The sequence below is a fragment of the Hypanus sabinus genome, chromosome 19 (assembly GCF_030144855.1).
Source record: "Hypanus sabinus isolate sHypSab1 chromosome 19, sHypSab1.hap1, whole genome shotgun sequence".
Taxonomy (NCBI): domain Eukaryota; kingdom Metazoa; phylum Chordata; class Chondrichthyes; order Myliobatiformes; family Dasyatidae; genus Hypanus; species Hypanus sabinus.
In genome coordinates this window covers 24,876,184-24,899,993 of record NC_082724.1, presented here as the reverse complement: position 1 = coordinate 24,899,993, position 23,810 = coordinate 24,876,184, and the positions used below count along the sequence as shown (strand labels likewise).

The following is a 23,810-nucleotide window of genomic DNA, read 5'->3' as shown; positions in this document are numbered from 1 at the left end:
ATGCTAACTTTTCTATTCCCTGAATTAGCAGTGCCTGAAGAAGTTCAGGTGGATAAAAAGGCTTCTATCACCATTAAGACTCCTTTAAACCAAAAGATTATTTTATTTCCCCAAAATCAAGAGGTCTTAATCTTAAAGTGATCGAAGGAAATGAGAAGGGGCAGACGATGTTAGAGGTAATTTTTTTTCTCTAGAAACACAGAGTGGAGAGTACATAGAAGGCACTGGTGGGGATGGTGGTAGAAGTAGATTTAGGGACATTTAAGAGACTCTTACTCTTAGAAAGGCACATGGATGAAAGAAAAATGGTAGGCTTGTGGGAGGGAAGGGTTATTGATTTTAAAGTAGGTTAATAGGTCAACACAACCTTATGTCTTACTCTGCTGTACTGTCTATGACAATCATAAGTAAGTCATTATAATTCTGACATCTCACATCATACAGTATCCATTTTCAAATCACAATTTTAATAGCTTGAACAGAATATACAATCTTAAAAATATTTCACAAATTACTTCATGATTTCAGGATAGTTATACATTTTGACCTTTACTTTCTGGCAGCATTACTTTGACTTCACCTTTCAAAATAACCTTCTTATTTTCATTGACAATGCATGAAACAGTAATCCAAGCAATGGATCTCTTGATTTTAGTTATATCTAGAATTGCAGAGACTTGTTCACCTGCATACAAAGGTGAGAGGAAACGGAGTTCTTGTGACAGAAGAACACATCCAGGTATTTTGGTTCCCAGAACAGCGGATACTAACCCACATACTAATATACCATGCACAACTGGCTTTTCAAATCGATGAGCTTTAGCATAATCCTCACTAAGGTGAAGCGGGTTAGTATCACCTGTTAACTCTGCAAAGGTAAGCACGTCACCCTGTGTAAAAACTCTGGTAAGTTCAGCTCTCTCTCCAGCTTGAACGTGCACAGACCTAAGAAAAGTATCATGTTGCACCACAATGCCACCTGCGCGCCACTGATTCATTTTTAATGTTCTCTGAAATACACCAAGCATCATGCTTGGACCACGGAAGGACATCCTTCCAAAAATATTATATCCCAGTCTAGATAAAGTCAGTATCTCAGATCAACAGAAATTCTCTGCTGTTGCCCGATAGTGCAAGAAGAAATGGAGAGACCTAGACAGAAGAAATAAAAATGCAATTGTCATAAACTCAATGAGTATTTGCAATTTAAAAACTGAAAGATTATATCATTAGCTCACATGCTTTAAAGGACAGCAACATTTTAGCTTTTTTATGTGAATTACAGGAAGAAAAAAGTAAACATTAAGACTCATATCAATGCATCTATCTGACAGATATATTTCATTTATCTTTCCAATCTGATGCACTGCATACTTATAGTGAATTCATGAATGTTTTGCTTTCACCTGACTTCAGTTAATTGCTGAAAGCAATTACTGGCTTAGCTGAACAATTAAACCAGCCTGTCAAACAACAATCCGTTTAGGATAACATTCCCAATTCATGAAAAACAGGATCTATTTAGAAAGTCAGAATCACAGAGGAGCAAACCGGTGCAACAGGGAGCACATTGGATGTAAAGCAAGCAATGCCAAGCATCAGAGAAAAGAGAAAAATTAGGGTAGAAATTTCTATTAAACTTTTAAAATTAATGACACATCAAATAAGGGAAAAGTAACAAATGAAAAGGAAGCACAGCCAGAAGCAATATTAAAAATTAATTAGAAAGGATAATGATATAAAATACATACTCAGGCCAGGCAGCACAGGTAGACTGGAAAGCAGTTAAAGGGCTGAAATGCACTGATACTGTAGCAAGCTGGCTGGTTTTTAGAAAGCTGGCATTTAGCTGTTGAACATATGACAATGCATTCCAGATTTGCGCGCTTGCACATCGCACACACATCTAAGACAAGGGGATGGGTACAATTGGATGGGGTCATTGGAGCTTTACATTCACCCAAGCTGGTCCGTCTAGCAAGGGCACACATAATGACTTTCATTTAAAGACTGAGATCAGGATTTTTATTTTAACATATTCTTATGGTTTTAATTAATAACTCCACAGAAGGACTACAGTGACAATGGTAGTGCAATGGGAGTTTCATGTCTGCAGCTTTTAAATGTGACTAGATTATTGGTATCAAGTGGAAACCATGGGCTTGATTTAGCATGCTCCATCCCCAGTGATTTAGAACAATGACATTCACTGCAAGGAGCACAGATATATTTCAGTGTTTATGTTTCTAAAGTATTTTTGTTACCTTCCAACAAAGTCTTTGAAAAGAGAAATAACTACAAGTAATTCTGGATGATACATGTAAGGGAAAGCAGCACTTTGATTTTACATTGTAAACAAATCCCACTGCAGACTCTGTTCAGCTAAATAGTTTGATTAAAACTAGATAACTCTAGTCATATATTTTGTCTATTGAGTAAACAGCTTAAATTTTAGTCATGTACAGTAAACATGTGGTACCTGTATAACTCTGAAAGCACACTTCGCATCTTTATAGGATGCCACCAGGGTCAATGCACTCCAGAGCTTCACAAGGTCACTGGAAACAAAGATAGCCTTGTCATATATTACAGCAGTTCAAACAGCAACAACTATTTTACACAGCATCTATGAAAATTGCCACTTCATGGTACATAAATGGAAAGAAAAGGGAGCGATCTGGAGAAATTAACAAAACAATTGATAAAGTTAATGTTTTAAAGAAAAGGAGCAAATCAATGAAACAGAAGAGCTTAGCAAAGAGATGGCTATCAATACCTGAATGAAGCCAGGACTCAGAGAAACAGCCAAAATAAAAATTGCAGATCAATCTGAAATGTTAACTTCTGTTTCCTTTTCCATGGTTGCTGCCCAATCGTGGTTCTAGAATTATCAGTTTTCATCTTAGTAGAAGAAAGAGATGCAGGGCTATTGATTAGAGTAGCCACGTGTGAATTTTTACAATAGGCTAGTAATTTAAACTTGGTGTTTGGTCATTCAGTCATTAAGTTAATAAAGGCATGGGAAGGTGCAACTTTGAGAACTAGGATTCTATTGCCATAACAGAAACATGACTGGAAGAGGGCAGGACTGTACAGGTGTCACAGGTAGAAGGAATAATGAAAAGGCTGTCTGCCATACTGACCTTCATCTGTCAGGGCAGGACTCTGGACTCGATGACCTGAATTATAAGTGAGAGGCAGCACAGGCTGGGACTTTATGCTACCTTACACAGAGTCGTATAAAATCATGAGGGCAGATAGAGTGAATGCATTCAGTCTTTTTCCCCAGGGAAAGATAACTAAAAACTAAGAGAGCACAGGTGAGAGGAGACTTAAAAGGGACCCACACAGAGAATGGTGTTTGCATGAAATGAGCTGCTAGAGAAAGTAGTTGAGGTGACCATGATGATGACATTTAAAAGCCACTTCGACAGGATAGGTTTTCAGTGATATTGTTAGTCTATGATTAGACCTAGGTGTGGGATAGAAAGCAGATAGCCAGGCTTTGTAAGAGCCAACATTTTGATTGCAGTGATTGGGATGGAGTTTATTGCAGATAAACATTTAACACTATTCATTTAACACTTAATCTTTGACAACGAAATAGGGATATACAAGAGCATGGAGATTGAGAGAGAGGGTGAAGGTACAAGGCCAGGAAAATAAATCCACTGCTATCAATGACATGGGAAGGATCAAATAGCCTGGAATGGAATACCATTCTACCAGGATGGATCGTGTAGGAAGGACATGAGTGATAGGAGTTGTAATCAAGCATGACAACAGTTGAAGAAAGGTTAAGTGAGTCAAATGTACCAATGTTAATATACTGGTGAGAAAAAAAAATTCACAGAGACTCAAAAACATAGTTGTAGGAAAGATGAGCAAAGATTAGAGACAACATTAAGCTCAAAAACTCTTGAAAGAAAGGAATGTTGGCTGTTTGAAAAAGGCAGAAATGTCAAGTAGTTTTTCTGAGGGAAGATGAGCCAAAAGGAGAGAGAACTAGTTAGTAATTTGATAAGGAAGAGAATTTGCAAAATCAACTCTAGCTGCAAAGGGAATAAGACAGAAAAAAAACAATTAGTTAAAATTTCTCTCCAGAGTAAAGTGCCATTCTGCTGGGCATGATTACAGACAAAGTGTATTCCATTTACTGACACAATCAAAATCAGTTCTGTTTCAGTCATTTCCTACTTCTAACATAGCCTTATAAAATACACAGTGATTATTTCTATATTTTAAAAAAGTGCTACTGTTGTTACCACATTCAAATCAGCAAATGTCTTTGTACATTAATGTTCATACTCACCTTCCTCTTACCCTTAGTATCGCTGTTAATGATTGCTCTTCAAATTTCAGAACATCAATAGGCACGGCAGCACCAATCTGCAAAATTTACATTTTTACAACATTAAACGACAGATATGAACCTCTATTTTACATTCAAGTGTATTTTTCAAATAGAAAAAATGACTAACAATGACTACTTCCCCCAAGAGAGTGAAAAAATTGCAATAATCACATGGGTGATAAAGCAGAGACGGAACATGAAATTATAAATACAATTCCAGTTTTAACCGTGCTACATTGGATGATGCTAATGTTGATAAGTACAGGCCAGGATAGTAATAATCTGTTACTTTTCTTTGAATTGTGCAATGCATTTTATACACATAATTGCTTAAAAGACTAGTTAATCTTCAGTTCAATTATCACAATTAACGCTGATGTTTCAGACTGAAGCAATGAACTAGAATTTGTCCCAGTCTTGGGGGTGGTCTTAAGACTCTCCTCACTTACAATGAAATATTTCATTTGTACTATCATTGAACAGTGGAATAAAATGAATAAACAGTTTGCACACAGGAAAACATATAACATAAGCTGTGTCTAGGGTGAAAAATAAAAAAATTTCCCTTTCTAAGGAAATACCAAGGCCCTTGAATGGAAAATCCTACAAGAAGTAGTGGACACAGCCCAGTCCATCATGGGTAAAGCCCCTCCCTGCCTCCCACTATTGAGCACATCTACATGAAGCGCTGTTGCAGCATCCATCATCAAGCACCCCCACCATCCAGACCATGCTCTCTTCTTGCTTTTGCCATCAGGAAGGTGGTACAGGAGCCTCAGGACCCACAGCACCAGTTTTAGGAACAGTTATTACCCCTCAACTAGCAGGCTCTTGAACTAGAGATAACTTCACTTGCCCCATCATTGAAATGTTCACACATCCTATGAACTCACTTCCAAGTGACTCATCACCTCGTGTTCTCAATATTTATTATTTTATTATTATTATTTTTCCCTTTTGTATTTGCACAGATTGTTGTCTTTTGCACACTGGTTGTTTGTCCATCCTACTGGATACAGCTTTTCATCGATTCTGTTGTGCTTCTTGGAATTACTGTTTATGTCAACAAGAAAACACACCTCAAAGTTGTATATGGTTACATACATGTACTTTGCTAATAAATTTGTGGAGAAAGCAGTAGGGAGCCATTTAGGAAAAACAAGTAATACAAGAGACCATCTGAAGATCAAAGCTTCATTACTACATAATTCCACCCCCCCCCCCCCACTGAACACAGCAGCTTATAAAAATACAAAATGTCGTAGGAACTCAGCGGGTTAGGCAGCATCTATAGAAAAGAGCAAACAGTCGACTTTTTAGAACAAGAGCCTTCTTCAGGACTAAGAGGGAAGGGGGGAGATGTGTGAATTAAATGGCGGGGTTGGGGGGGGGGGGTGGAGAGGAAAAAGGCTGGCCTGAAGGTGATAAGAGAAGCCAGGTGGGTGGGAAAGGTCAAGGGCTAGAGAAGGACAAATCTGATAGGACAGGAGAGTGGACAATAGGAGAAAGGGACCCATCCATCTGGCTTCATCTATTACCTTCCAGTGAATTTTTTTCCCCTCCCTACAGGCACCTCCTCTCTCTCAGCCCTGAAGAAGTGCCTCTGCCCAAAAAGTCATTCTTTTCCATAGATGCTGTTTGACCTGGTGAGTTCCTCTGGCGTTTTGTGTGTGCTGCTTTGGATTTTCAGCATCTGCAGATTTCCTCATGTTTGGACTCATAAAAGTCTCTTCTGCAAGAATAGCTAAGTTAGGTGATACCTAGAGCAAGTGCATTCATGACATCATTGTGTCCAAGACCATCACTACATGCTCTAACCAGGAGCTATGGATGACTGCGGAGGTGCGTGTGCTGCTGAGGACCCATGACTCTGCCTTCAGAGCAGGTGACAAGACAGCCCTAACAATAGCGAGGGCCAAACTGTCCCGGGCATCAGAGGCAAAGCATGCACATGCCCAGCGAATCCACAGCCACTTTCAGGACAGCGGCAACACGCGGCACATGTGGAAGGGCATTCAGGACATCACCACCTGCCTGTGCTGGTGATGCCTCCTTCCCAGATGTGTTGAACAACTTCTATGCTCATTTTGAGGTGGAAACTGACGTGGTGGCGAAGAAGACCACTCCTCCTCCCAATGACCAGGTGCTGTGACTCACCATGGCCAATGTGAGGAAAACTCTATTCAGGGTCAACCCAAGGAAGGCTGCTGGTCCAGATAATATTCCTGGCAGAGTGCTCAGAGGGTGTGCAGACCAGCTGGCAGATGTTCTCACTGACATCTTCAACGTCTCCCTGAGCAATGCCGTCATTCCAACGTGCTTCAATGCTGCCACCATCATCTCTATGCCGAAGAAGTCTTCAGTGTCCTGCCTGAATGACTACCGTCCTGTTGCACTTATATCCATCATCATGAAGTGTTTCAAGAGGCTCATCATGAGGCACATCAAGACCCTGCTACCCACCTCACTGGAGCCCCTGCAGTTCACGTATTGTCCCAACTGCTCAATAGATAACGCCATTGCCACCATCCTCCACCTGGATCCTGGACTTCCTCTGACTGGGAGACCTCAGTCAGTCCGGATTGGAGGCAGCATCTCCAACACCATCACACTGAGCACGGGGGCCCCCCACTGTGTGCTCAGTCCACTGCTGTTCACTCTGCTGACCCATGACTAGTGCAACAATACACAGCTTGAATCACATCATCAAGTTCGCCGATGACACGACCATGGTGGGTCTCATCAGCAAGAACGATGAGTCAGCATACAGAATGAAGGTGCAGCAGCTAACTGACTGGTGCAGAGCCAACAACCTGTCTCTGAATGTGAACAAAAGAGATGGTTGTTGACTTCAGGAGAGCACAGAATGACCACTCTCTACTGAACAATGACGGCTCCTCCATTGAGATTGTTAAAAGCATCAAATTTCCTGGTGTTCACCTAGTGGAGAATCTCACCTGGTCCCTCAACACCAGCTCCATAGCAAAGAAAGTCCAGCAGCATCTCTACTTTCTGCGAAGGTTGAGAAAAGTCCATCTCCCACCCCCCCATCTTTATCACATTCTAGAGGTTGTATTGAGAGCAGCCTGAACAGCTGCATCGCTGCCTGGTTCGAGAATTGCACCATCTCAGATCGCAAGACCCTGCAGCAGATAGTGAGGTCAACTGGGAAGATCATCGGGGTCTCTCTTCCTGCCATTATGGACATTTACACCACACGCTGCATCCACAAAGCTAACAACATTGTGAAGGACCCCACACACCCCTCACACAAATTCTTCTCCCACCTGCCACCTGGCAAAAGGTACCGAAGCATTCGGGCTCTCACGACCAGACTGTGCAAGTTTCTTCCCCCAGGCCATCAGACTCCTCAATACCCAGAGTCTAGAATGACATCTAAATAATTTATTATTATACGTATTGAAATTTGCCTTGAGTTGTTTCACACAGTCTAGTGTAGTTTTGTAAAAACACAAAATGCTGGCAGAACTCAGCAGGCCAGACAGCATCTATGGGAGGATGTAGTGACGACGTTTTGGGCCGAAACCCTTCATCAGGAACGAAACCCTCCTGACGAAGGGTCTTGGCCCGAAATGTCGACAGTGCTTCTCCTTATAGATGCTGCCTGGCCTGCTGTGTTCCACCAGCATTTTGTGTGTGTTGTTTGAATTTCCAGCACCTGCAGATTTCCTCGTGTTTAATGTACAGACAACTGGAAGATATAAAACCAACGTCAAAGAACATTTGAAAATGTATATACTTCAAATTCTTGAGATAATTACAAACTGTCTACATTAAATTCGATAGAGAAGGGTGAATAATTTTACTCCTAGTTTAACATGCCACTATTTGTGTATGTAGTAAACTCGCGTTACAGTAGAGGTACCTCTCCGTGCAAACCCCTGAGGGCTGAGACGATCATCTGTTTAAAGGAGACATCATTCAGCCTGAACCCCGGGGCTTCGAATTCCCTATTTATTGTTTCATTGAGAGAAAAAGAGAAACAGAGTGAGTTGAGGGGCACACCAGAAGACCACGAGCTTGCTTTGTGCGCAGCGGAACCACCTCAGTTCGCCCTCTATCACTCACAGGCGGACCTTCATGTACTGGTAGTCAGAGGCATTCTTGTAAACGCGCCTCTCGTACACCGCGCCCGCCCGCTGCTCGCCCGCGCCGATCATCCCACCGCCAGGCGACGAAAACCGGCACCAGCCACAGGCCTCAGCACGGCACTAGGGCCCCTTCCCGACCGACCCCTCACGTCACTTCCTGCGCCCCAGCCAGCCAATCGCCATTCGCGAATGGGGCGTCCGCTCGTTCAGACCGGGCGCCATGTCAATGCAGGGAGCGTGTCAGACCGGCGGTCCCACGGGAAGCTTTCTGACCCGCTGAGTTCTCCCAGCATCTGCAGAATCTCTTGTGGCTCTCAGCTGATTTCTGGTGGCAGGGGGTCAACAGGGCACAAACATGCAGTGCGTCTTTGGACTGTGCATTTGAGGCAGAGATTGTTAGATTCTTGATTGGTATTGAAGGGATATGGGGAGAACGCAGGAATTGGGGCTGAGAGGAAAATTTGGTCAGCCATGATGAAATGGTGGAGCAGACTCGATAGGCCAAATGGTCTATTTCTGCTCCTATATCTTATGGTCTTATATAGGAGATGGGGAAAACCACACTGCTGATATAGCTCATCCAACACAGTGCTGGCCTGGAGCAACTCAGTGGGTCAGGCAGTGTCTGAAAAGGGAGAATGACAGTCGGCATTTCGAGTCTAGACCTTTCGTTTGGCAATTTCCCTCTATCGATGATACATGACCTGCTAAGCCCTGGCCCCAACCATATTGTTTATTGCTCCAGATTTCAAATTTTAGCATCTGCAGACTCTGGTGTCTATTATGTAGTACCTCAGGGCTGATGGAGACCTGGGCCCACACCAGCATTCTGAGAATTAGAAGATGTCCGTGCATGATTTAATGCAGGGTGGCCGTAGCTACCATATGGACTTCAAGTAACATCTGGTCCAGGAAGGTTTTAAGACAACTGGGTGTTTTAACCCCTTTTTGAAGTTATGAATTACTGCTGCAAAGTCCTTTTTGCCCAGTAAAGTACCATGAGCAACACACACAAAATACTGGAGGAACTTAGCAGGCCAGACATTTAGGGCCAAAACCCTTCAGCAGGACCGGAGAAAAAAAGATGAGGAGTCAAGAGTTCGTAGGTGGAGAGAGGGGGAGCAAGAAATGCCAGGCAATAAGTGAGACTTGGAGGAGGTGGGATGAAGCAAAGAGCTAGGAAGTTGATTGGCGAAAGAACAAAAGGCCATGGAAGAAAGAAGAAAGGGGAAGGGGGGAGGAGTGCCAGAGGAAGGTAATGGATGGGGAGGAGATAACATAGAGAGGGAAAGGGGATGGAAAATGTTGAAGGGGGTGGGGGGGATGTGGAGGTATTACTGGAACTTCGAGAAATCGATGTTCATGCCATCAGGTTGGAGGCTATCCAGACGGAATATAAGGTGTTGCTCCTCTAAACTAAGTGTGGCCTTAACCAACAGTGGAGGAAGCCATGGATGGACAAACTGGAATGGGAATAGGAACTGGAATTAAAATGGGTGGCCACTGGGAGATCCCGCTTGATCTGGTGGACAAGCATAGGTGCTCGGCAAAGCGGTCTACCTATCAACGTCGGGTCTCACTGATATACAAGAGGCCACACTGGGAGCACCAAACACAGTAAATGACCCCAACAGACTGACAGGTGAAGTGTCGCTTCACCTGGAAGGACTGTTTGGGGCCTTAACACAAAGTACACTGCAGATGCTGTGGTCAAAGCAACACGTACACGATGAGGCCAAACTCAGGTTGGAGGAGCAACACCTCATATACCGTCTGGGTAGTCTCCAGCCCCTTGGCATGAACGTTCTCCAGCTTTAGGTTATTCCCTCCCTCTCCCTTCACCCATCCCAATTTCACTCTGCCTCCTCCTTCAGCTGCCTATCATCTTTCTCATGATTCTGCCGCCTTCTACTTCACAGTGCTTTCACCTCACATTCCTTCATCTTTCCTGCCTATCCCCTCCCTGCTTCCCCTCCCCCACCCCCTGATCTTTCCCCTTACTGGTTTTTAACCTGACACCCACCAGCTTTCTCCTTCCCACCCTCCCCTTCTCTCTTCAGTCCTGACGAAGGGTCTCAGCCCGAAACATTGTCTGTTCGTTTCCATGGATGCTGCCCAACCTGCTGAGTTCCTCCAGTGTGTTGTACGTGTCTGTTTGGGGCCCTGAATGGTAGTGATGGTGGAGGTTTAGGGGCAGGTGAAGCACTTGTTCCACTTGCAAGGATAAATGCCAGGAGGGAGATCAGCAGGGAGGGATGAAAGGATAAGGGAGTCGCATAGGGAGCAATCCCTGCGAAAAGCATAAAGTGGGGGCGAGGGGAAAATGTGTTTGGTGGTGGGATCCAGTAGGAGGTGGCAGACATTGCAGAGAATTTTGTGCTGGACGGTGAGGCTGGTAGGTGAGGACAAGAGGAACCCTATTCCTGGTAGCGTGGTGGGAGGATAGGTTAAGAGCAGACATGCGTGAAATGGAAGAGTTGTGGTTGAAGACAGTATTAATGGTGAGAGAAGGGAATTGCCTGTCTTTGAAAAAGGACATCTATCTGGAATGAAAAGCCTCATCCTGAGAGCAGATGTGGTGGAGACGGAGGAATTGAGAGAAGGGGATGGCGTTTTTACAAGTAGCAGGTATAGTGCAGGTATAGTCCAGGTAGCTGTGAGAGTCCATTGGATCGGTGGATAAGCCGTCTCTGGAGATAAGTATTGTGAGTTCTAGTTAGTGTTGTATGAAACACTGCAACCAATTTATACACGGCAAGTTCCCATAAATGCCTATGTTAACGACGTGAAATGCAAGAGTTCTCTAGAAAAAAATCAAACTGAAAGATAACCACAACTATTTATAAGGAGCAGATTGTGACATCATTTGCAAAAGCTGCTTTTTTTTAGTAGTTCCCTGGGATCAGTAATAAGTAAGAGAAGGCCATCTGACTCTTATGCATATTAAGTAAGCTCATGACTGACCTTTAACATAAGTGCCTCTTCCTTGAACTCATAACATAAGACACAACAGCAGAATTTGGCTATTCGGCCCATCAAATCTCTCTCAACATTCCATCATGGCTGATTTATTATTCTTCTCAACCCCATTTTCCTGCCCTCTTGTAACCTTTGGCACCCAGACTGATCAAGAATCTATCAAGGTCTGCTTTAAATAATTGCAATGAGGTGGCAATGAATTCCACAGATTCACTGCCCTCTGGCTAAAGAAATTTCTCCAAATCTCTTTTCTAAATGGAGGTCCCTGGATTTTAGGGCTGTGCCCTCTGGTCCTATACTACCCTGCTATAGGAAACATCTTCTCCACATCAACAACTAGCCTTTTCAATATTTGTTAAGTTTCAGTGAAATCCCCCTCATTCTTCTAAACACCAGCAAGTACAGGCCCAGAGCAATCAAATGTTCCTTATACATTAAGCCTTTCATTCCTAGAATCATTCTTGTAAATCTCCTCTGGACCCTCTCCAATACCAGCTCATTTTTTCTTTGACAAATGGCCCACAACTGTTCACAATACTCCAGGTGGGTCCAACCAATGCCTTAAAAAGCCTCAGCATTATATCCTTGCTTTTATGGTATATTCTAGTCCTCATGAAATGAATGCTAACATTGAATTTGCCTTCCTTATTCCCAAGTCAACCTGCAAGTTAACCTTTAGGGAATTGTGCATGAACACTTCCAATTCCCTTTGCACCTCTGATTTTTGAATGTTCTCCCCATTTAGAAAATAATCTGTGTTTTTATTCTTTCTATCAAAGTTATGTTATTCCATAACAATTTAGAAATCCATCAATCTTTGTCTTGTATAAACTCAGCAATTGGATCTCCACCGGCTTCTGGAGCATAGAATGTACACCTCATGATCTTGACACCCACCCAGAGGGGAAAGCAGATCCTTATCTATCCTGTCAAGCTCTTTAAGACTTTTGTTTGTTTTGATGAGATGATCTGTTTTATAAACTCTTAAAAAAAAGCATAGGTCCAAACAACTTCATTTGCACTCACAGAACAAATGCACCATTCCAATCTGGCAAATCTTTTCAGCACTTCCTGTGAGTGAGATCTCTCTCTCTCTCTCTCTCTCTCTCTCCCTCTCCCTCTCCCTCTCCCTCTCCCTCTCCCTCTCCCTCTCCCTCCCCCTCCCCCCCCTCCCTCCCTCCCTCCCTCCCTCCCTCTCTCTCTCTCTCTCTCTCTCTCTCTCTCTCTCTCTCTCTCTCTCATGATATTACAAGTCTGCTACTCACATTACTCACATCCACTTGTCAGAAAGGCCAGCATTGTGTTTGTCTTCCTAATTAAAGTTCAAATTTTATTATCAAAGTACATATATGTCACCATATACAGGCCTGAGATTCATTTTCTTGTGGGCATACTCAACAAATCTATATAATAGTAACAATAAAGAATCAATGAACAACCACCACACTAGGGCTTTCAACCAGAGTGCAAAAGATGACAAATTATGCAAAAACAAAAAGATAAACCAATAATATAAATACATTAGTAATACATATCAAGAATATGAGATTAAGAGTCCTTGATAGTGAGTCCATTGGTTGTGGGAAGTGAAGCCGAAGAAAATTATTCCCTTCGTTCAAGCACCTGATGGCTCATGGTTAGTAACTGTTCCTAAACCTGATGGTTCAAGTCCTAAAGATCTGGTACATTCTTCCTGATGGCAGCAACGAGAAGACAGCATGTCCTGGGTGGTTGGTGCCAGATGATGTATGCCACTTTCCTGCAAAAGCATTTCATATAGAAGTGCTCAAGGGTGGGCAGGGCTTTACCCTTAATTGATTGGGCTGTATCCACTACTTTTTGTAGGATTTTCCATTCAAGGGCATTGGTGTTTCCATACGAGGCTGTGATGGAACTTATCAATATGCTCTCCATCACACATCTATAGAAGTTTGTCAAAGTTTTATATGTCATTCTGAATCTCCACGAGCTCCTAAGGGTGCAGAGGCGCTGCCATACTTTCCTCATAATTGCACTCATTGTACGTGCTGGGCCCAGGACAAGTCCTCTGAAATCATAACACCTAAAAATCTAAAGTTGCTGACCCTCTCCACCTCTGATCCTCCAATGAGGACTGGTGCATGGAGCTCTGGTTTCCCTCTCTTGGGTCTTGGTGACATTGACTGTGTTATGACACCACTCAGCCAAATTTTCAATTTCTGTCCTATATGCTGATTCATCACCAGCTTGGATTTGGCCTACAACAGTGGTGTCATCAGCAAACATGAATATGGCATTGGGGCTGTGCTTAGCTCCAATTACGTGCTAAACCTGCATGTTAACATTTATTGATTTGAGTACAATGTTATCCAGATCATTTACCATTAAAAAAGGATATCTGCATGTTAATTTCTTGTGGTTCATGTACAAGAACATCCAGATCTCACAGTATTTTTTTTAAAAAACCTCACCTTTCTATATTTCTTTTATTATAGTACATTAACTGATATTTTTCCACATTAAGTTCCACCTGCCCATTGATTTAATCTGCTTCCATTGCCCTGAAGTCTACTTACATCCTTCTCACAGCCTATGCTGCACCAAGCTTTGTATAATGGACAAAACTCGATACATCAGTATCGATTATGAATATCTGGGACCCCAGCACCAAACGCGGTCTTAACCCGGTCGAACAACTTTTATTCCACATCAGTATATACTCACAATATTATGCATTCTAATTTTTAAATTACTTTTGATGAAATAACCATTTCATAAATCTATGTTGATTCCATTAATTTCCAAGTGCCCTGTTGCAAATTTCCTTAAAATTTGAGCCCAGCTTTCTCACTACAGCTGATATTGGGCAAACATCTGTAGTTTTCCATTTTCTCTATTGCTCCTTTCCTAAATAATGAGGTTACATATAATGCTGCCCAGTCTCAGGGCACTGTTCTAGAATTCATGGGATTTTGGAAGAGACAACCAGTTCATCCATCTTTGGGGGGGGGGGGGGGGGAATGAAAAATAGATCAACAAGTCTTGGGGTTTACTATCTTTCGATTCCATTAATTTGTCTAATACATTCTTTTTATTATTGAAACCAGTGCTAATATGTTTTGGTTCCTCGTTCACATTATATCTGTTCAGCTTCAATATTTCTAGGTTTTGTGTGCTTTCTATTATGAAGGAAGATAAAATATTAGTTACACTTCTCTACAGTGTCTTTGTTCCCAGATGCAATTGCCTCAGGACCCACACCACCTGGTTCAGGGACATTTATTACCCCTCAATCATCAGGCTCTTGAACCAGTGGGAATAATTTTGCGCTACTTCACTCACCCCATCTCTAAACTGTTCCCACAACCTATGGACTTACTTTCAGGGATTCTTCATCTCACGTTCTCAATATTTATTGATTTTATTTTGTATTTGCAGTTTGTCTTTTGCACAATGGATGTTTGTCCTGTTGGATGCAGTCTTCAGTCTTTCATTGATTCTAGCAACACACACAAATTGCTGGAAGAACACAGCAGGCCAGGTAGTACCCATGGAAAAGAGTAAACAGTTGTAGTTTCAGGCAGAGACCCTTTATCAGGTCTAAGGGTCCAAAACGTTGACTGTTTTCTCTTATACATAGATGCTACCTGGCCTGCTGAGTTGCTCCAGCATTTTGTGTGTGTTGCTTGGATTCCAGCATCTGCAGATTTTCTCATTTCTCATTGATTCTACTATGTTTTGTGGATTAACTGAGAATGCCAGAAGAAAATGACATACATGTACTTTGGTAATAAATTTACTTTGAACTTATGTCTCATGTGAAGTGTTCTCAGCCTTTTTCTAGTTATTGGTGTTTTTACAGTCTTTGTGTCATCTTAAAATAGACATGAGAAATCAATAGAAATCAACCTTTCATTCTTTTAAGCAGTTTTATGTTGAATTTTTTAAAGCATAGCCTGCAACTTAAATATTGCAATACAGGAAGGACTGGCTGGTAATTTCACATAGGTGTTATTGTCATCAACAGAATTACCTGACACTAAGCATACAAATGAATAAAAAAACTGGTGTGTAGGATGTGCAACTTCAGAGAGCCATAAGATACAGCAAATACTGGGGCATGAGCAACAAGCAACCTACTGTAGAAATTTAGCGAGTCGAACAGCATCTGTGGGAAGAAATTCCCTTTCTGCCATTTACGTCGCATGACCTACGGAGGACGTGAAGATTGCTTGCGGCTGAGTGCATCTTGAAAAACTGGAAATCATGATTTCAGATAATCTTTGAATCAGATTGTCCTGAAAGAATGTCTTTATTAAGATATCACTAGACATAATTTGGGAATTACATAAGGAGTTCTGCATAGTTAGAATAAGGTCAGAAGATATTTGTTCTGTTATTTGTCTAATACATGCATATTGGATACTATACATCAATCTTTACTGGATGCAGCCAAAATGGAACAGGTTAAAAAAAAGTTTATTTACAGCCTTCTTTATAATCAATTATTTTTTTGTTCTATAATGGAGTATATCTAAATAAATAAAGGGTCAGTTAAGATATCCAAAACACAAACAGCTGCAACATGTACTGAAATATTAGATAAAATAATGAACCAGGGTTTTCAGGGAACCATTTATTTCCTGCTGGCACAAAAATATTTTTCACTTGTAAGATTATTCTAGCAGGTGGAGCTATTTTTGAACAAGTAAATTTATGGTTGATTTCACTCACAAATCTACAATATACACAATAGAGACTATTCAGCAGAACCTTATGGGATGGTTCTTCACCAATAGAGTAAAACTTTGTGAACAACTACCAATTAACTGGTTTTTAAAAAACATTTTTAACTAGGAAATAATTCTAAAAGTAGAATCTAATTATTTTATTATTAAATCTAATTATTATACAATTTTATAAATAAAACTAAGTGAAACATGCATTTACTTTGTAGATTATAAGCCCAATAATCAAGTTTAAACAGAACAAATCTTGAAAATGCAAAGCTTCTGCAATTCAAGCAATCATCTGCATCAACTTTAGAGAATAATATATACAAGACACTTTCTTTTCCATAGCTATATGTAATCAAAGACTAAGTGGGCTAGGCCTTTCAATCATATTTGTAATCATTTGTACTGAGCAGTGAATGGCATTTACTTAACTTTTCAAAAGCAAAAGGAGGGAAAAAACTGAGTATTATATTCAAAATCTTGGTTATAGAGATAAAAGGGTAACATCTATAATGGTAGCTTTCATAGTGAAGCTTACATTATTCCAGGCAGTGATTGCCTTGATCTTAAAATATCTACAAGAAAACAGTATATCAGAGTCATTAATAACTATTAGCAATAAATTGGATTTCTACTCTTTAGCTTCATATCTGTCTCATACTATTTCAAATAGCAAGGTTCAGGACAGAAAGCATATTCATGAATAACTGTTAAGCATTAGTAATCTCCAATGGAGCATGATGGTTATTGCTACTTCAGCCTTTAAGAAACACTCACAGCCATGATCCATACATTAGTGCATCATCTCCAATTACTGGAGAAAAACTTAATTGGCTAGTAAGAGTATGGTTAAAATGCCTTGGTGAATCCTTGAACCCCAATGGGATTCTAGCATTTGACATCTGGAACAATGGAGCTATTTTTCCCACGATTAAAAAATTAATATTCTCTCAATGCAATATTTATGCATTACTCATTTTAAGTATAATTACAATAACATAGAATTCACAGAATTCATAATTCATTCACAGATTAAAGCAAATAACAATGAGAGCATATTGTCAATTTCTGGAAACAGCCATTGTCTATTCGAGTAATGATTAAAGTTTTCCACCTGCAAGATGCCTATCAGCTCATAATTGTGCACAGCATTAGGTCCACAAGCTATACTCTTTCTTAAAACATTATCCTGAAATAGAAGCTCTGGAGATAGCACAGACTTAGCAGAACTAGGTCGAGGATAGCTGAAGTCTAGACAACGAACAAGGGCAGCATCTTCCTTATTGATAACAAACCATACATTAAGCAAATCAGTAAGATTAAACTTGAAAATGTTTTTTGTTTCTTTATCTACTTAAGTCATTGCCCAGTTGAATTTTCAACATCAAATTGAATATGTTTGTGTAATATTTATTAAATGTGAAAACTAAATTAATATAAATTATAATTCTCTGGATTTTTTTTGCATTTGTTTTGGTTGATATTCATGTGAAATATTAAGTTCACTATGTTTGAAATAAAATGTCATTGTAGTAGCCATTAGCAACAATTTCTGCCAACACAATGCAATTCCATATTAAAACTACAAGACTATCTGCACTATATAATATTGATAGCAATGTTCATTTAACAATGCTTTTGGAAGGATTATATGAACTACCTCTATTGATTTAAACTTCAATGCAAAGCAGTCAAAAGAAATTAATAAATAACAATAATTATAACAAATATAAATAACATATTTAATGTATTATAATATTTTATGCATTTCTGAAATCAGGTCAAACCAGAAAAAATGTAAAACTTTTATTACTGTAACTACTGTTAATTGGCATAATTTAAAATGCTGAAATGAAATTTTGAGAAAGCAAGAGAAATTTGGACAAATTTGTGTTTTCTTAGATTTTAGTTAATCTTTATATACTGGATGCTTTTATTTGTTAACAATGCTCTGAATCTTTCAAAATCTGCTTAACGTATTTTGAATGTACCATCAAGCACGATAAAATTATGCTTTTAATACTTTGGGATTATTAACATTCATTCCAATCATAAGTGTTTCTTGGGAAGTGTTATAGCATCACATTTTATTTTCAATCCACAGCAATACAGTTTTCAAGTATAAATGTTAAGCTAATTTCTTATTGCTTTCAGATCTTCTATTTTGCAGAAAAGTTGAAAATTCCAAGATGAGTTTAGCACTTTTCCGGGGCCGCTCCATCACCACAGAATGACCACAGTTTTCCAAGAAATCCACTCTACAACCAGGAATATTTTCAGCAAGTACTCCGGCTCCAGAAACATCAAGTACCTAGCCATGAGGGGTAAAGAGCAAGAATCTTTAAAGCAAAGTAATGCAAAAGAACTTATCTTCTATTTACATATTAACCCAAATCGACTTTCAAAGTTATTCTCTGATTCTTCACAGATCCTACAAACATTTATTCTGTCCATAATGATGTCATTGTTGAGCTCTAGGTAAATATTAAGTTTATATTCCAGTACAGTATTGTCAGGAGATGCTCCTTTTTAAATGACATACAGCTGAAAGCTCATTGGCCCTCAGGCAGAAGTGTCTTCCCAGTGCTGTTTCTAGAACATTCGACAACATAGATTGGCTGTGGCTTTTGTAACATGACCTCCTCTACTACTGCGATGAGGCCACACTCAGGTTGGAGCAGCAACACACCTTATATTCCATCTGGGTAGCCTCCAACCTGATAACATGAACACCAATTGCTCAAATTTCCAGTAATGCTCCCCACCTTCACCGTTCCACCATATCTCCTTACTTGACCGGTATCTCCCTCCAGTGCTACTCCCCCTTTCCTTTCTTCCATGGCCTTCTGCCTCTGCTATCAGATCCCCCTTCTCCAGCCCTTTATCCCTTTCGCCAAGTAATTTTCCAACTCTTTACTTCACCCCTCCCCATCTCCCAGATTCACCGATCACCTACTACCTTGTATTTCTTCCTTCACTCCCACCACCTTCTTGCTCTAACGTCTCATCTTTTTTTCCAGTCCTGATTAAGGGTCTTGGCCTGAAATGTCGACTGTTTATCTTTTCCTTAGATGCTGCCTGGTCTGCCGAGTTCCTCCAGCATTTGTGTGTTACTCTTGCAACATCTCTTTGGTGTGAAAACTGCTAGCCAAATAAGAGGGTTTTTTCCCTTCCTTCAAAAAAAAAAGCTCCAGTATCTTCTGCATTAGAATTTGTTTTAAATTTATTTCTTGTATGTATAGCTTGATTCAAAAACAGGCAACTAAACAAGGAGTCCATAAGTCAAGACAAAAATGGGAAAGTGACTTGAATATTAAAATTGAAGAAACAAATTGGTCAAGAATTTGTTTTAAATTCAGACTTTCAGCTGCCAAGATATTATGCCAATAGTTAACACTATGATATATGTAGTCAGATATAAATAGCTACAATATATGTACATATGTCTTACCTGATCCTGCTTTCCCCAAATGACTTGAGTTGGAACTTTGATTAGGTTCATGTTTTCCTGTAAAGTGTGTCTTGAGTTCTCTCCAACTATTTCCAGAAATACTGTGCATAGTTACAGGAAACAAAATTGGAAAAAGTTACGAACTTAAAACCTTAATTCAGTCTTTGTATTGGTCATTTCACAGCTGTTCATTCTGTTAATTGACACAGCAAGCAATTGAACCCAGTATTCTCTTTAAGACTGAGAATACCTGGATATCCTCATTGTGCTGTAACCAGCTCATATTCCTATAAACTCCCATACAAAAGAAGTTAAACACATTAACTAACAAGAGCAAGAATTAACTACTAGCAGATGGCATTTGCTGTACAGTTTGCTAAAGCTGGACTAATATACTAGCAGGGATAGAGGGTTTATCGATGAGCAAAGCACATGTTAGGGTTAATACACGTTAAGCTGACCAAGGAACATCAGAAGCCATATACGTAAGAACCAAAGGGTTTAATTTAATTCTTAGTATTAAATGATTTAATGATTCTGAGTGGAGAACACAATACTGAAATTTTCTCTTAGAACAAAGTAAATAGTAAACAACTTTAGGAAGGCAGAGACATTTGCAGAATTAGGGTCAGATACCAGAAATAACAATATAGAAGTCTGATAGCTTAGCAAAAATTCTTACATTCAAATAAAGTAGATTATGGTTAATTTTAAGTGGCTGCCCCAATTAGCTGAAGTTTCATGGGAATACTTAAAGAAGTATAACTGTTTAACTGAGTAACACATTATGTATTTAAGTACAGAAAAATCAGAACACTACCGATGCTCCTACAGTACTATAAAACTATGTATTAGTTTCTAACAGTTATCGATGTAGGAATCATCCATTGTACACTGTCCTGTATCAGGTGTCCAGGGAGAGGCAGCACCTCTGGTGAAGGGGCTTGTCGTGTCCATTCCAGGGTAGCTTACCCTTGGTCCTCAATGGACACTTGTAGCTCCAAGAAGCCATTTGTGTGCAACAGTAGCCACACCCTGGTACACTGCTTCGACAGGTGGGCTAAACCAGATGAGTGTAGCCAGTGGGTCCCATACCCCGCTGAAAGAGCAACATGTCTGTCTAGCATGTGAAGTCGGCTCTGGTAGACTGGACAGATGAGAGTAACAGTGAAATCCAACAGGCAAGAAAGCAGTTCTGCAATGCTTCACGGAGAGCGAATGGCATGGTCGCCCACTGCAACAAGGAGGACCCCCATTTGTGATGATTACTCGTACCACTGGATCCGAACTTCCGAGGTCAAGAGAGTGGAACTGTCCCAGTACAGCCTTATTTCCACTTTAAAAACTCTTCCCCATTCGGCAGGCTTCACTGTCATCGTCGGATATGGTGGACAGACAACACACTGCTATATTCTTTTGATGACTGTCAATGAATAAAATCAGCACAGGCACCTAGTGCAGATAGTGGACTGCCTTCAAACAATGCTTTTGATGATTGCGTCCTCCAAATCTTCATTTTAATTGTAACACTTAAGATGACTGTCGATACTTTCAAATTCTTCACAGTTCCTAACTCAATGAAACAGTGAAATTATTTCAAATGAAATTCCAGTTTAATTACACCGTACATGAATACAGCAAATGAAACAGCATTCCTCTGGGGCCAAGGTGCGAAACATACACAGCACGTTCAAAATAGTGAGCAAGAAGTCATGGAAAAAAAAAACACATGTAGCTCAAACCCCAAGCAACATGTCCTGCAAATTGATGCTGCAGTTCCTGGCAGTGTGCGGCTATTGCAATCCAGCCTGTCATTCCATGGATTAAACACTGGAAGGCAGCATGGATGGGAAAAACCAGCCCCAAGCCGAGCACTGACACCATGCTGCACCACCTCCAGTGTCTCCTCTCCTGGACTGCAGCAGCAGTGACCCTGAGGCTTGAGGCCTAATCCTGCCATAACCGAGGCTACGCAGCTTCCCCGCCACCTCCTGTGCTGCCAAACAAGGGAAACAGGCCCACAGCATCTTAGAGTGTCAATATCCAACAGCATCTTGCAACCGCAAGAGAAACATCCAAGACAATAACCCACAGTTACACCGCATGCTACCTTGGTGCAGCAACTCCAAAGCCTTTGAGTAGCAGGCAGCTACACGGTCTGCACCCAGGCTGGCTCCTCCGGCCCCCTGGCCATTTCTGGCATCTCCAATTGATGCACCATCAATAACTCACTCTGAGACGTAAAGGCGAGATATCGGCTTTGATGCACCATCAATAACTCACTCTGAGACGTAAAGGCGAGATATCAGCTTTTATTGACTGGAAGAAGGAACGAGCAGTGAGTGACCACCATACTACATCCTGGAGACTGAGAGGCCGGGCTCAGGCCTCGATCGCCTTTATACAGGGGTCTGTGGGAGGAGCCACAGAAGCAGTCAGCAGGGGGCGTGTCCAGACAGGTATATGTAGTTCACCACACCAATCCTGAATGCTTGAAACTGCAGAGCAAAACGATTCTAAAATTGTCTTACTGCTTATCTCTTGACAATTATCAGTTACAAAAATGACTCCATTTTGAACACAAACACATGCAACTAATGCTGCTTAAAAGCTATTTGCTCTAAGCACGTTATAGTGTTTAGCACCCACACAGTACAACTGATGCTAGTTAGAAACTTTGGCACCGGTCTCATGGCCTAATTATATGGCGTAGTGTCGCAAATAAACGAAGGGAATCTGGGCTATTTTCTTCAATTAGTTTTTGTCCCTTAAGAATTGTCCCAAATAGGCAGTTGCCCTGGTTATCCAATGGCCCAATTAACTGCAATCCATAATTATATATAAAGTATATTCTGTTTTATTTTTGTTACATTTATGAATGAGAATCACCTTGGTTGATGTGGCAGTTACTGATATAGGTGACCTCTTAGTACACAGTGGATAATATTTACTGTAGAATGTTACAGTGAATACAGGCCTATCCCAATACATAAAGAGCAGACTACATAACCACTCAACAAAATCCTAAGTATTATTTCATAACGACATATTGCTGATGCTTGTTTACTCCACTAACCTTGAGCAACTGTTGCTTAAAATTGATTTTTATTGTATAGCACATTGCATTTATATATAAAAAAAACTTACATTCACGGTAAAAGTCATTGTGAGGCAGTCGAACATCCACAAGACCCTGAAGAATCTAAGAAAACCAAGGTAAATAAATTGATTGAGTGTACATTCTACAATTAAGATTGAATCCTAATTTTATATGTAAGTTATATCCGTTTGAGAAACTGACAAATGTAAGCCTGGCTTTAATGTCTTTCATTATTATCTTTATTCGGTGTACTTTCATTCGTTTAGTTAAATGGCTGTTAAGTTTCCTTGAAGAACAGTAGTATTTACAATTAATAACTATGATCAAGTTCAAAATAAAGTCAAGGATTTGTGACATTAACTTTGTTATCCAACCTGCTGAGCTCCTGTTTATATCCCAAACTTAAACCTCTAAAATTACAAGATTTTCCTGAAGGAATATTCCATAATAGCCATTGTTTTGTATAAATTATTTTTAATCTCAAGGTTGGATTGATGTTTTCTCTGTTTGTGACTCACTAATGAAAAAGGCGTCTCCAGTGCTATCATCAGCATACATTTCCTTTCTATTTAGAGCCATAATTAAATGTTGTTTCCTATAGCGTTCAATAAATCATCCCATATTTCACAGCCACTTTGATCACGATTTCCCCAATAGTTGTGCAGCTTTTTGCATTAAAACATTTCAAAAATATTCTTTGTAGATAGTTAGCTTATTGCAAAAACCTGAGTCAGACTGTGACCTTCAAATCCTCCATTTTCTCTCTGAAGGCATAGTGTTTGCTCTATATGAAGATTTTTCAGAGCTTCGAGAAGAAATGCCAATCTTCACAAAGACTACATTGTGAGATTTTTTAATTACATGCTTTCATTTTGATAGATAATTAACACCAATTGCATTGTTCATGGCAATGCAGAATGTATTGACTGTTTTATTCCAAATTATAGCAAAAATAACAACATATTTGTATGACATTTATGATTTAACAAGTTGTCCCAAGTGACTTCACAGTAGTATTATCAATCTGTATTGACATCAAGGTAGATGACCAAAAGGATGGGGAAAGTGGGAGATTAAGGAAAATCTTACAAGGAGATAA

General features: G+C 40.3%; 2 protein-coding genes across 4 annotated transcripts in view; both read right to left on the bottom strand.

Annotated features, from left to right (window-relative positions):
• Positions 1-446: 446 nt before the first annotated feature.
• On the bottom strand, positions 447-8,627 carry rpp14 (ribonuclease P/MRP 14 subunit). Of its 2 annotated transcripts, XM_059944220.1 has the most exons (5): positions 8,444-8,627; positions 8,241-8,325; positions 4,313-4,389; positions 2,480-2,558; positions 954-1,152 (listed from the first exon to the last, which is right to left on the bottom strand). In XM_059944220.1, exons 1-5 carry the CDS (start codon positions 8,533-8,535, stop codon positions 1,096-1,098), a joined length of 390 nt encoding a protein of 129 aa, XP_059800203.1. In that variant the 5' UTR covers positions 8,536-8,627; the 3' UTR covers positions 954-1,095. The 2 variants fall into 2 exon arrangements, with proteins under 2 accessions (XP_059800202.1, XP_059800203.1); XM_059944219.1 differs by lacking the exon at positions 8,241-8,325 and having other exon boundaries at positions 447-1,152; positions 8,381-8,587.
• Positions 8,628-15,887: 7,260 nt separating this feature from the next.
• abhd6a (abhydrolase domain containing 6, acylglycerol lipase a) overlaps positions 15,888-23,810 on the bottom strand; it is a 73,872-nt gene continuing 65,949 nt past the window's right edge. For both annotated transcript variants that reach the window (XM_059944217.1, XM_059944218.1), the window contains exons 7-9: positions 22,759-22,813; positions 19,612-19,712; positions 15,888-18,471 (exon numbers count right to left, since the gene is read on the bottom strand). In XM_059944217.1, coding sequence (XP_059800200.1) covers positions 18,289-18,471; positions 19,612-19,712; positions 22,759-22,813 — 339 coding nt within the window. In that variant the 3' untranslated portion in view covers positions 15,888-18,288. The remainder of the gene's footprint in view (positions 18,472-19,611; positions 19,713-22,758; positions 22,814-23,810) is intronic.

Coding starts and splice junctions, on each gene's coding strand:
- rpp14 (XM_059944219.1), bottom strand. CDS start 1,052: ATGTCCTTCCGTGGTCCAAGCATGATGCTTGGTGTATTTCAGAGAACA.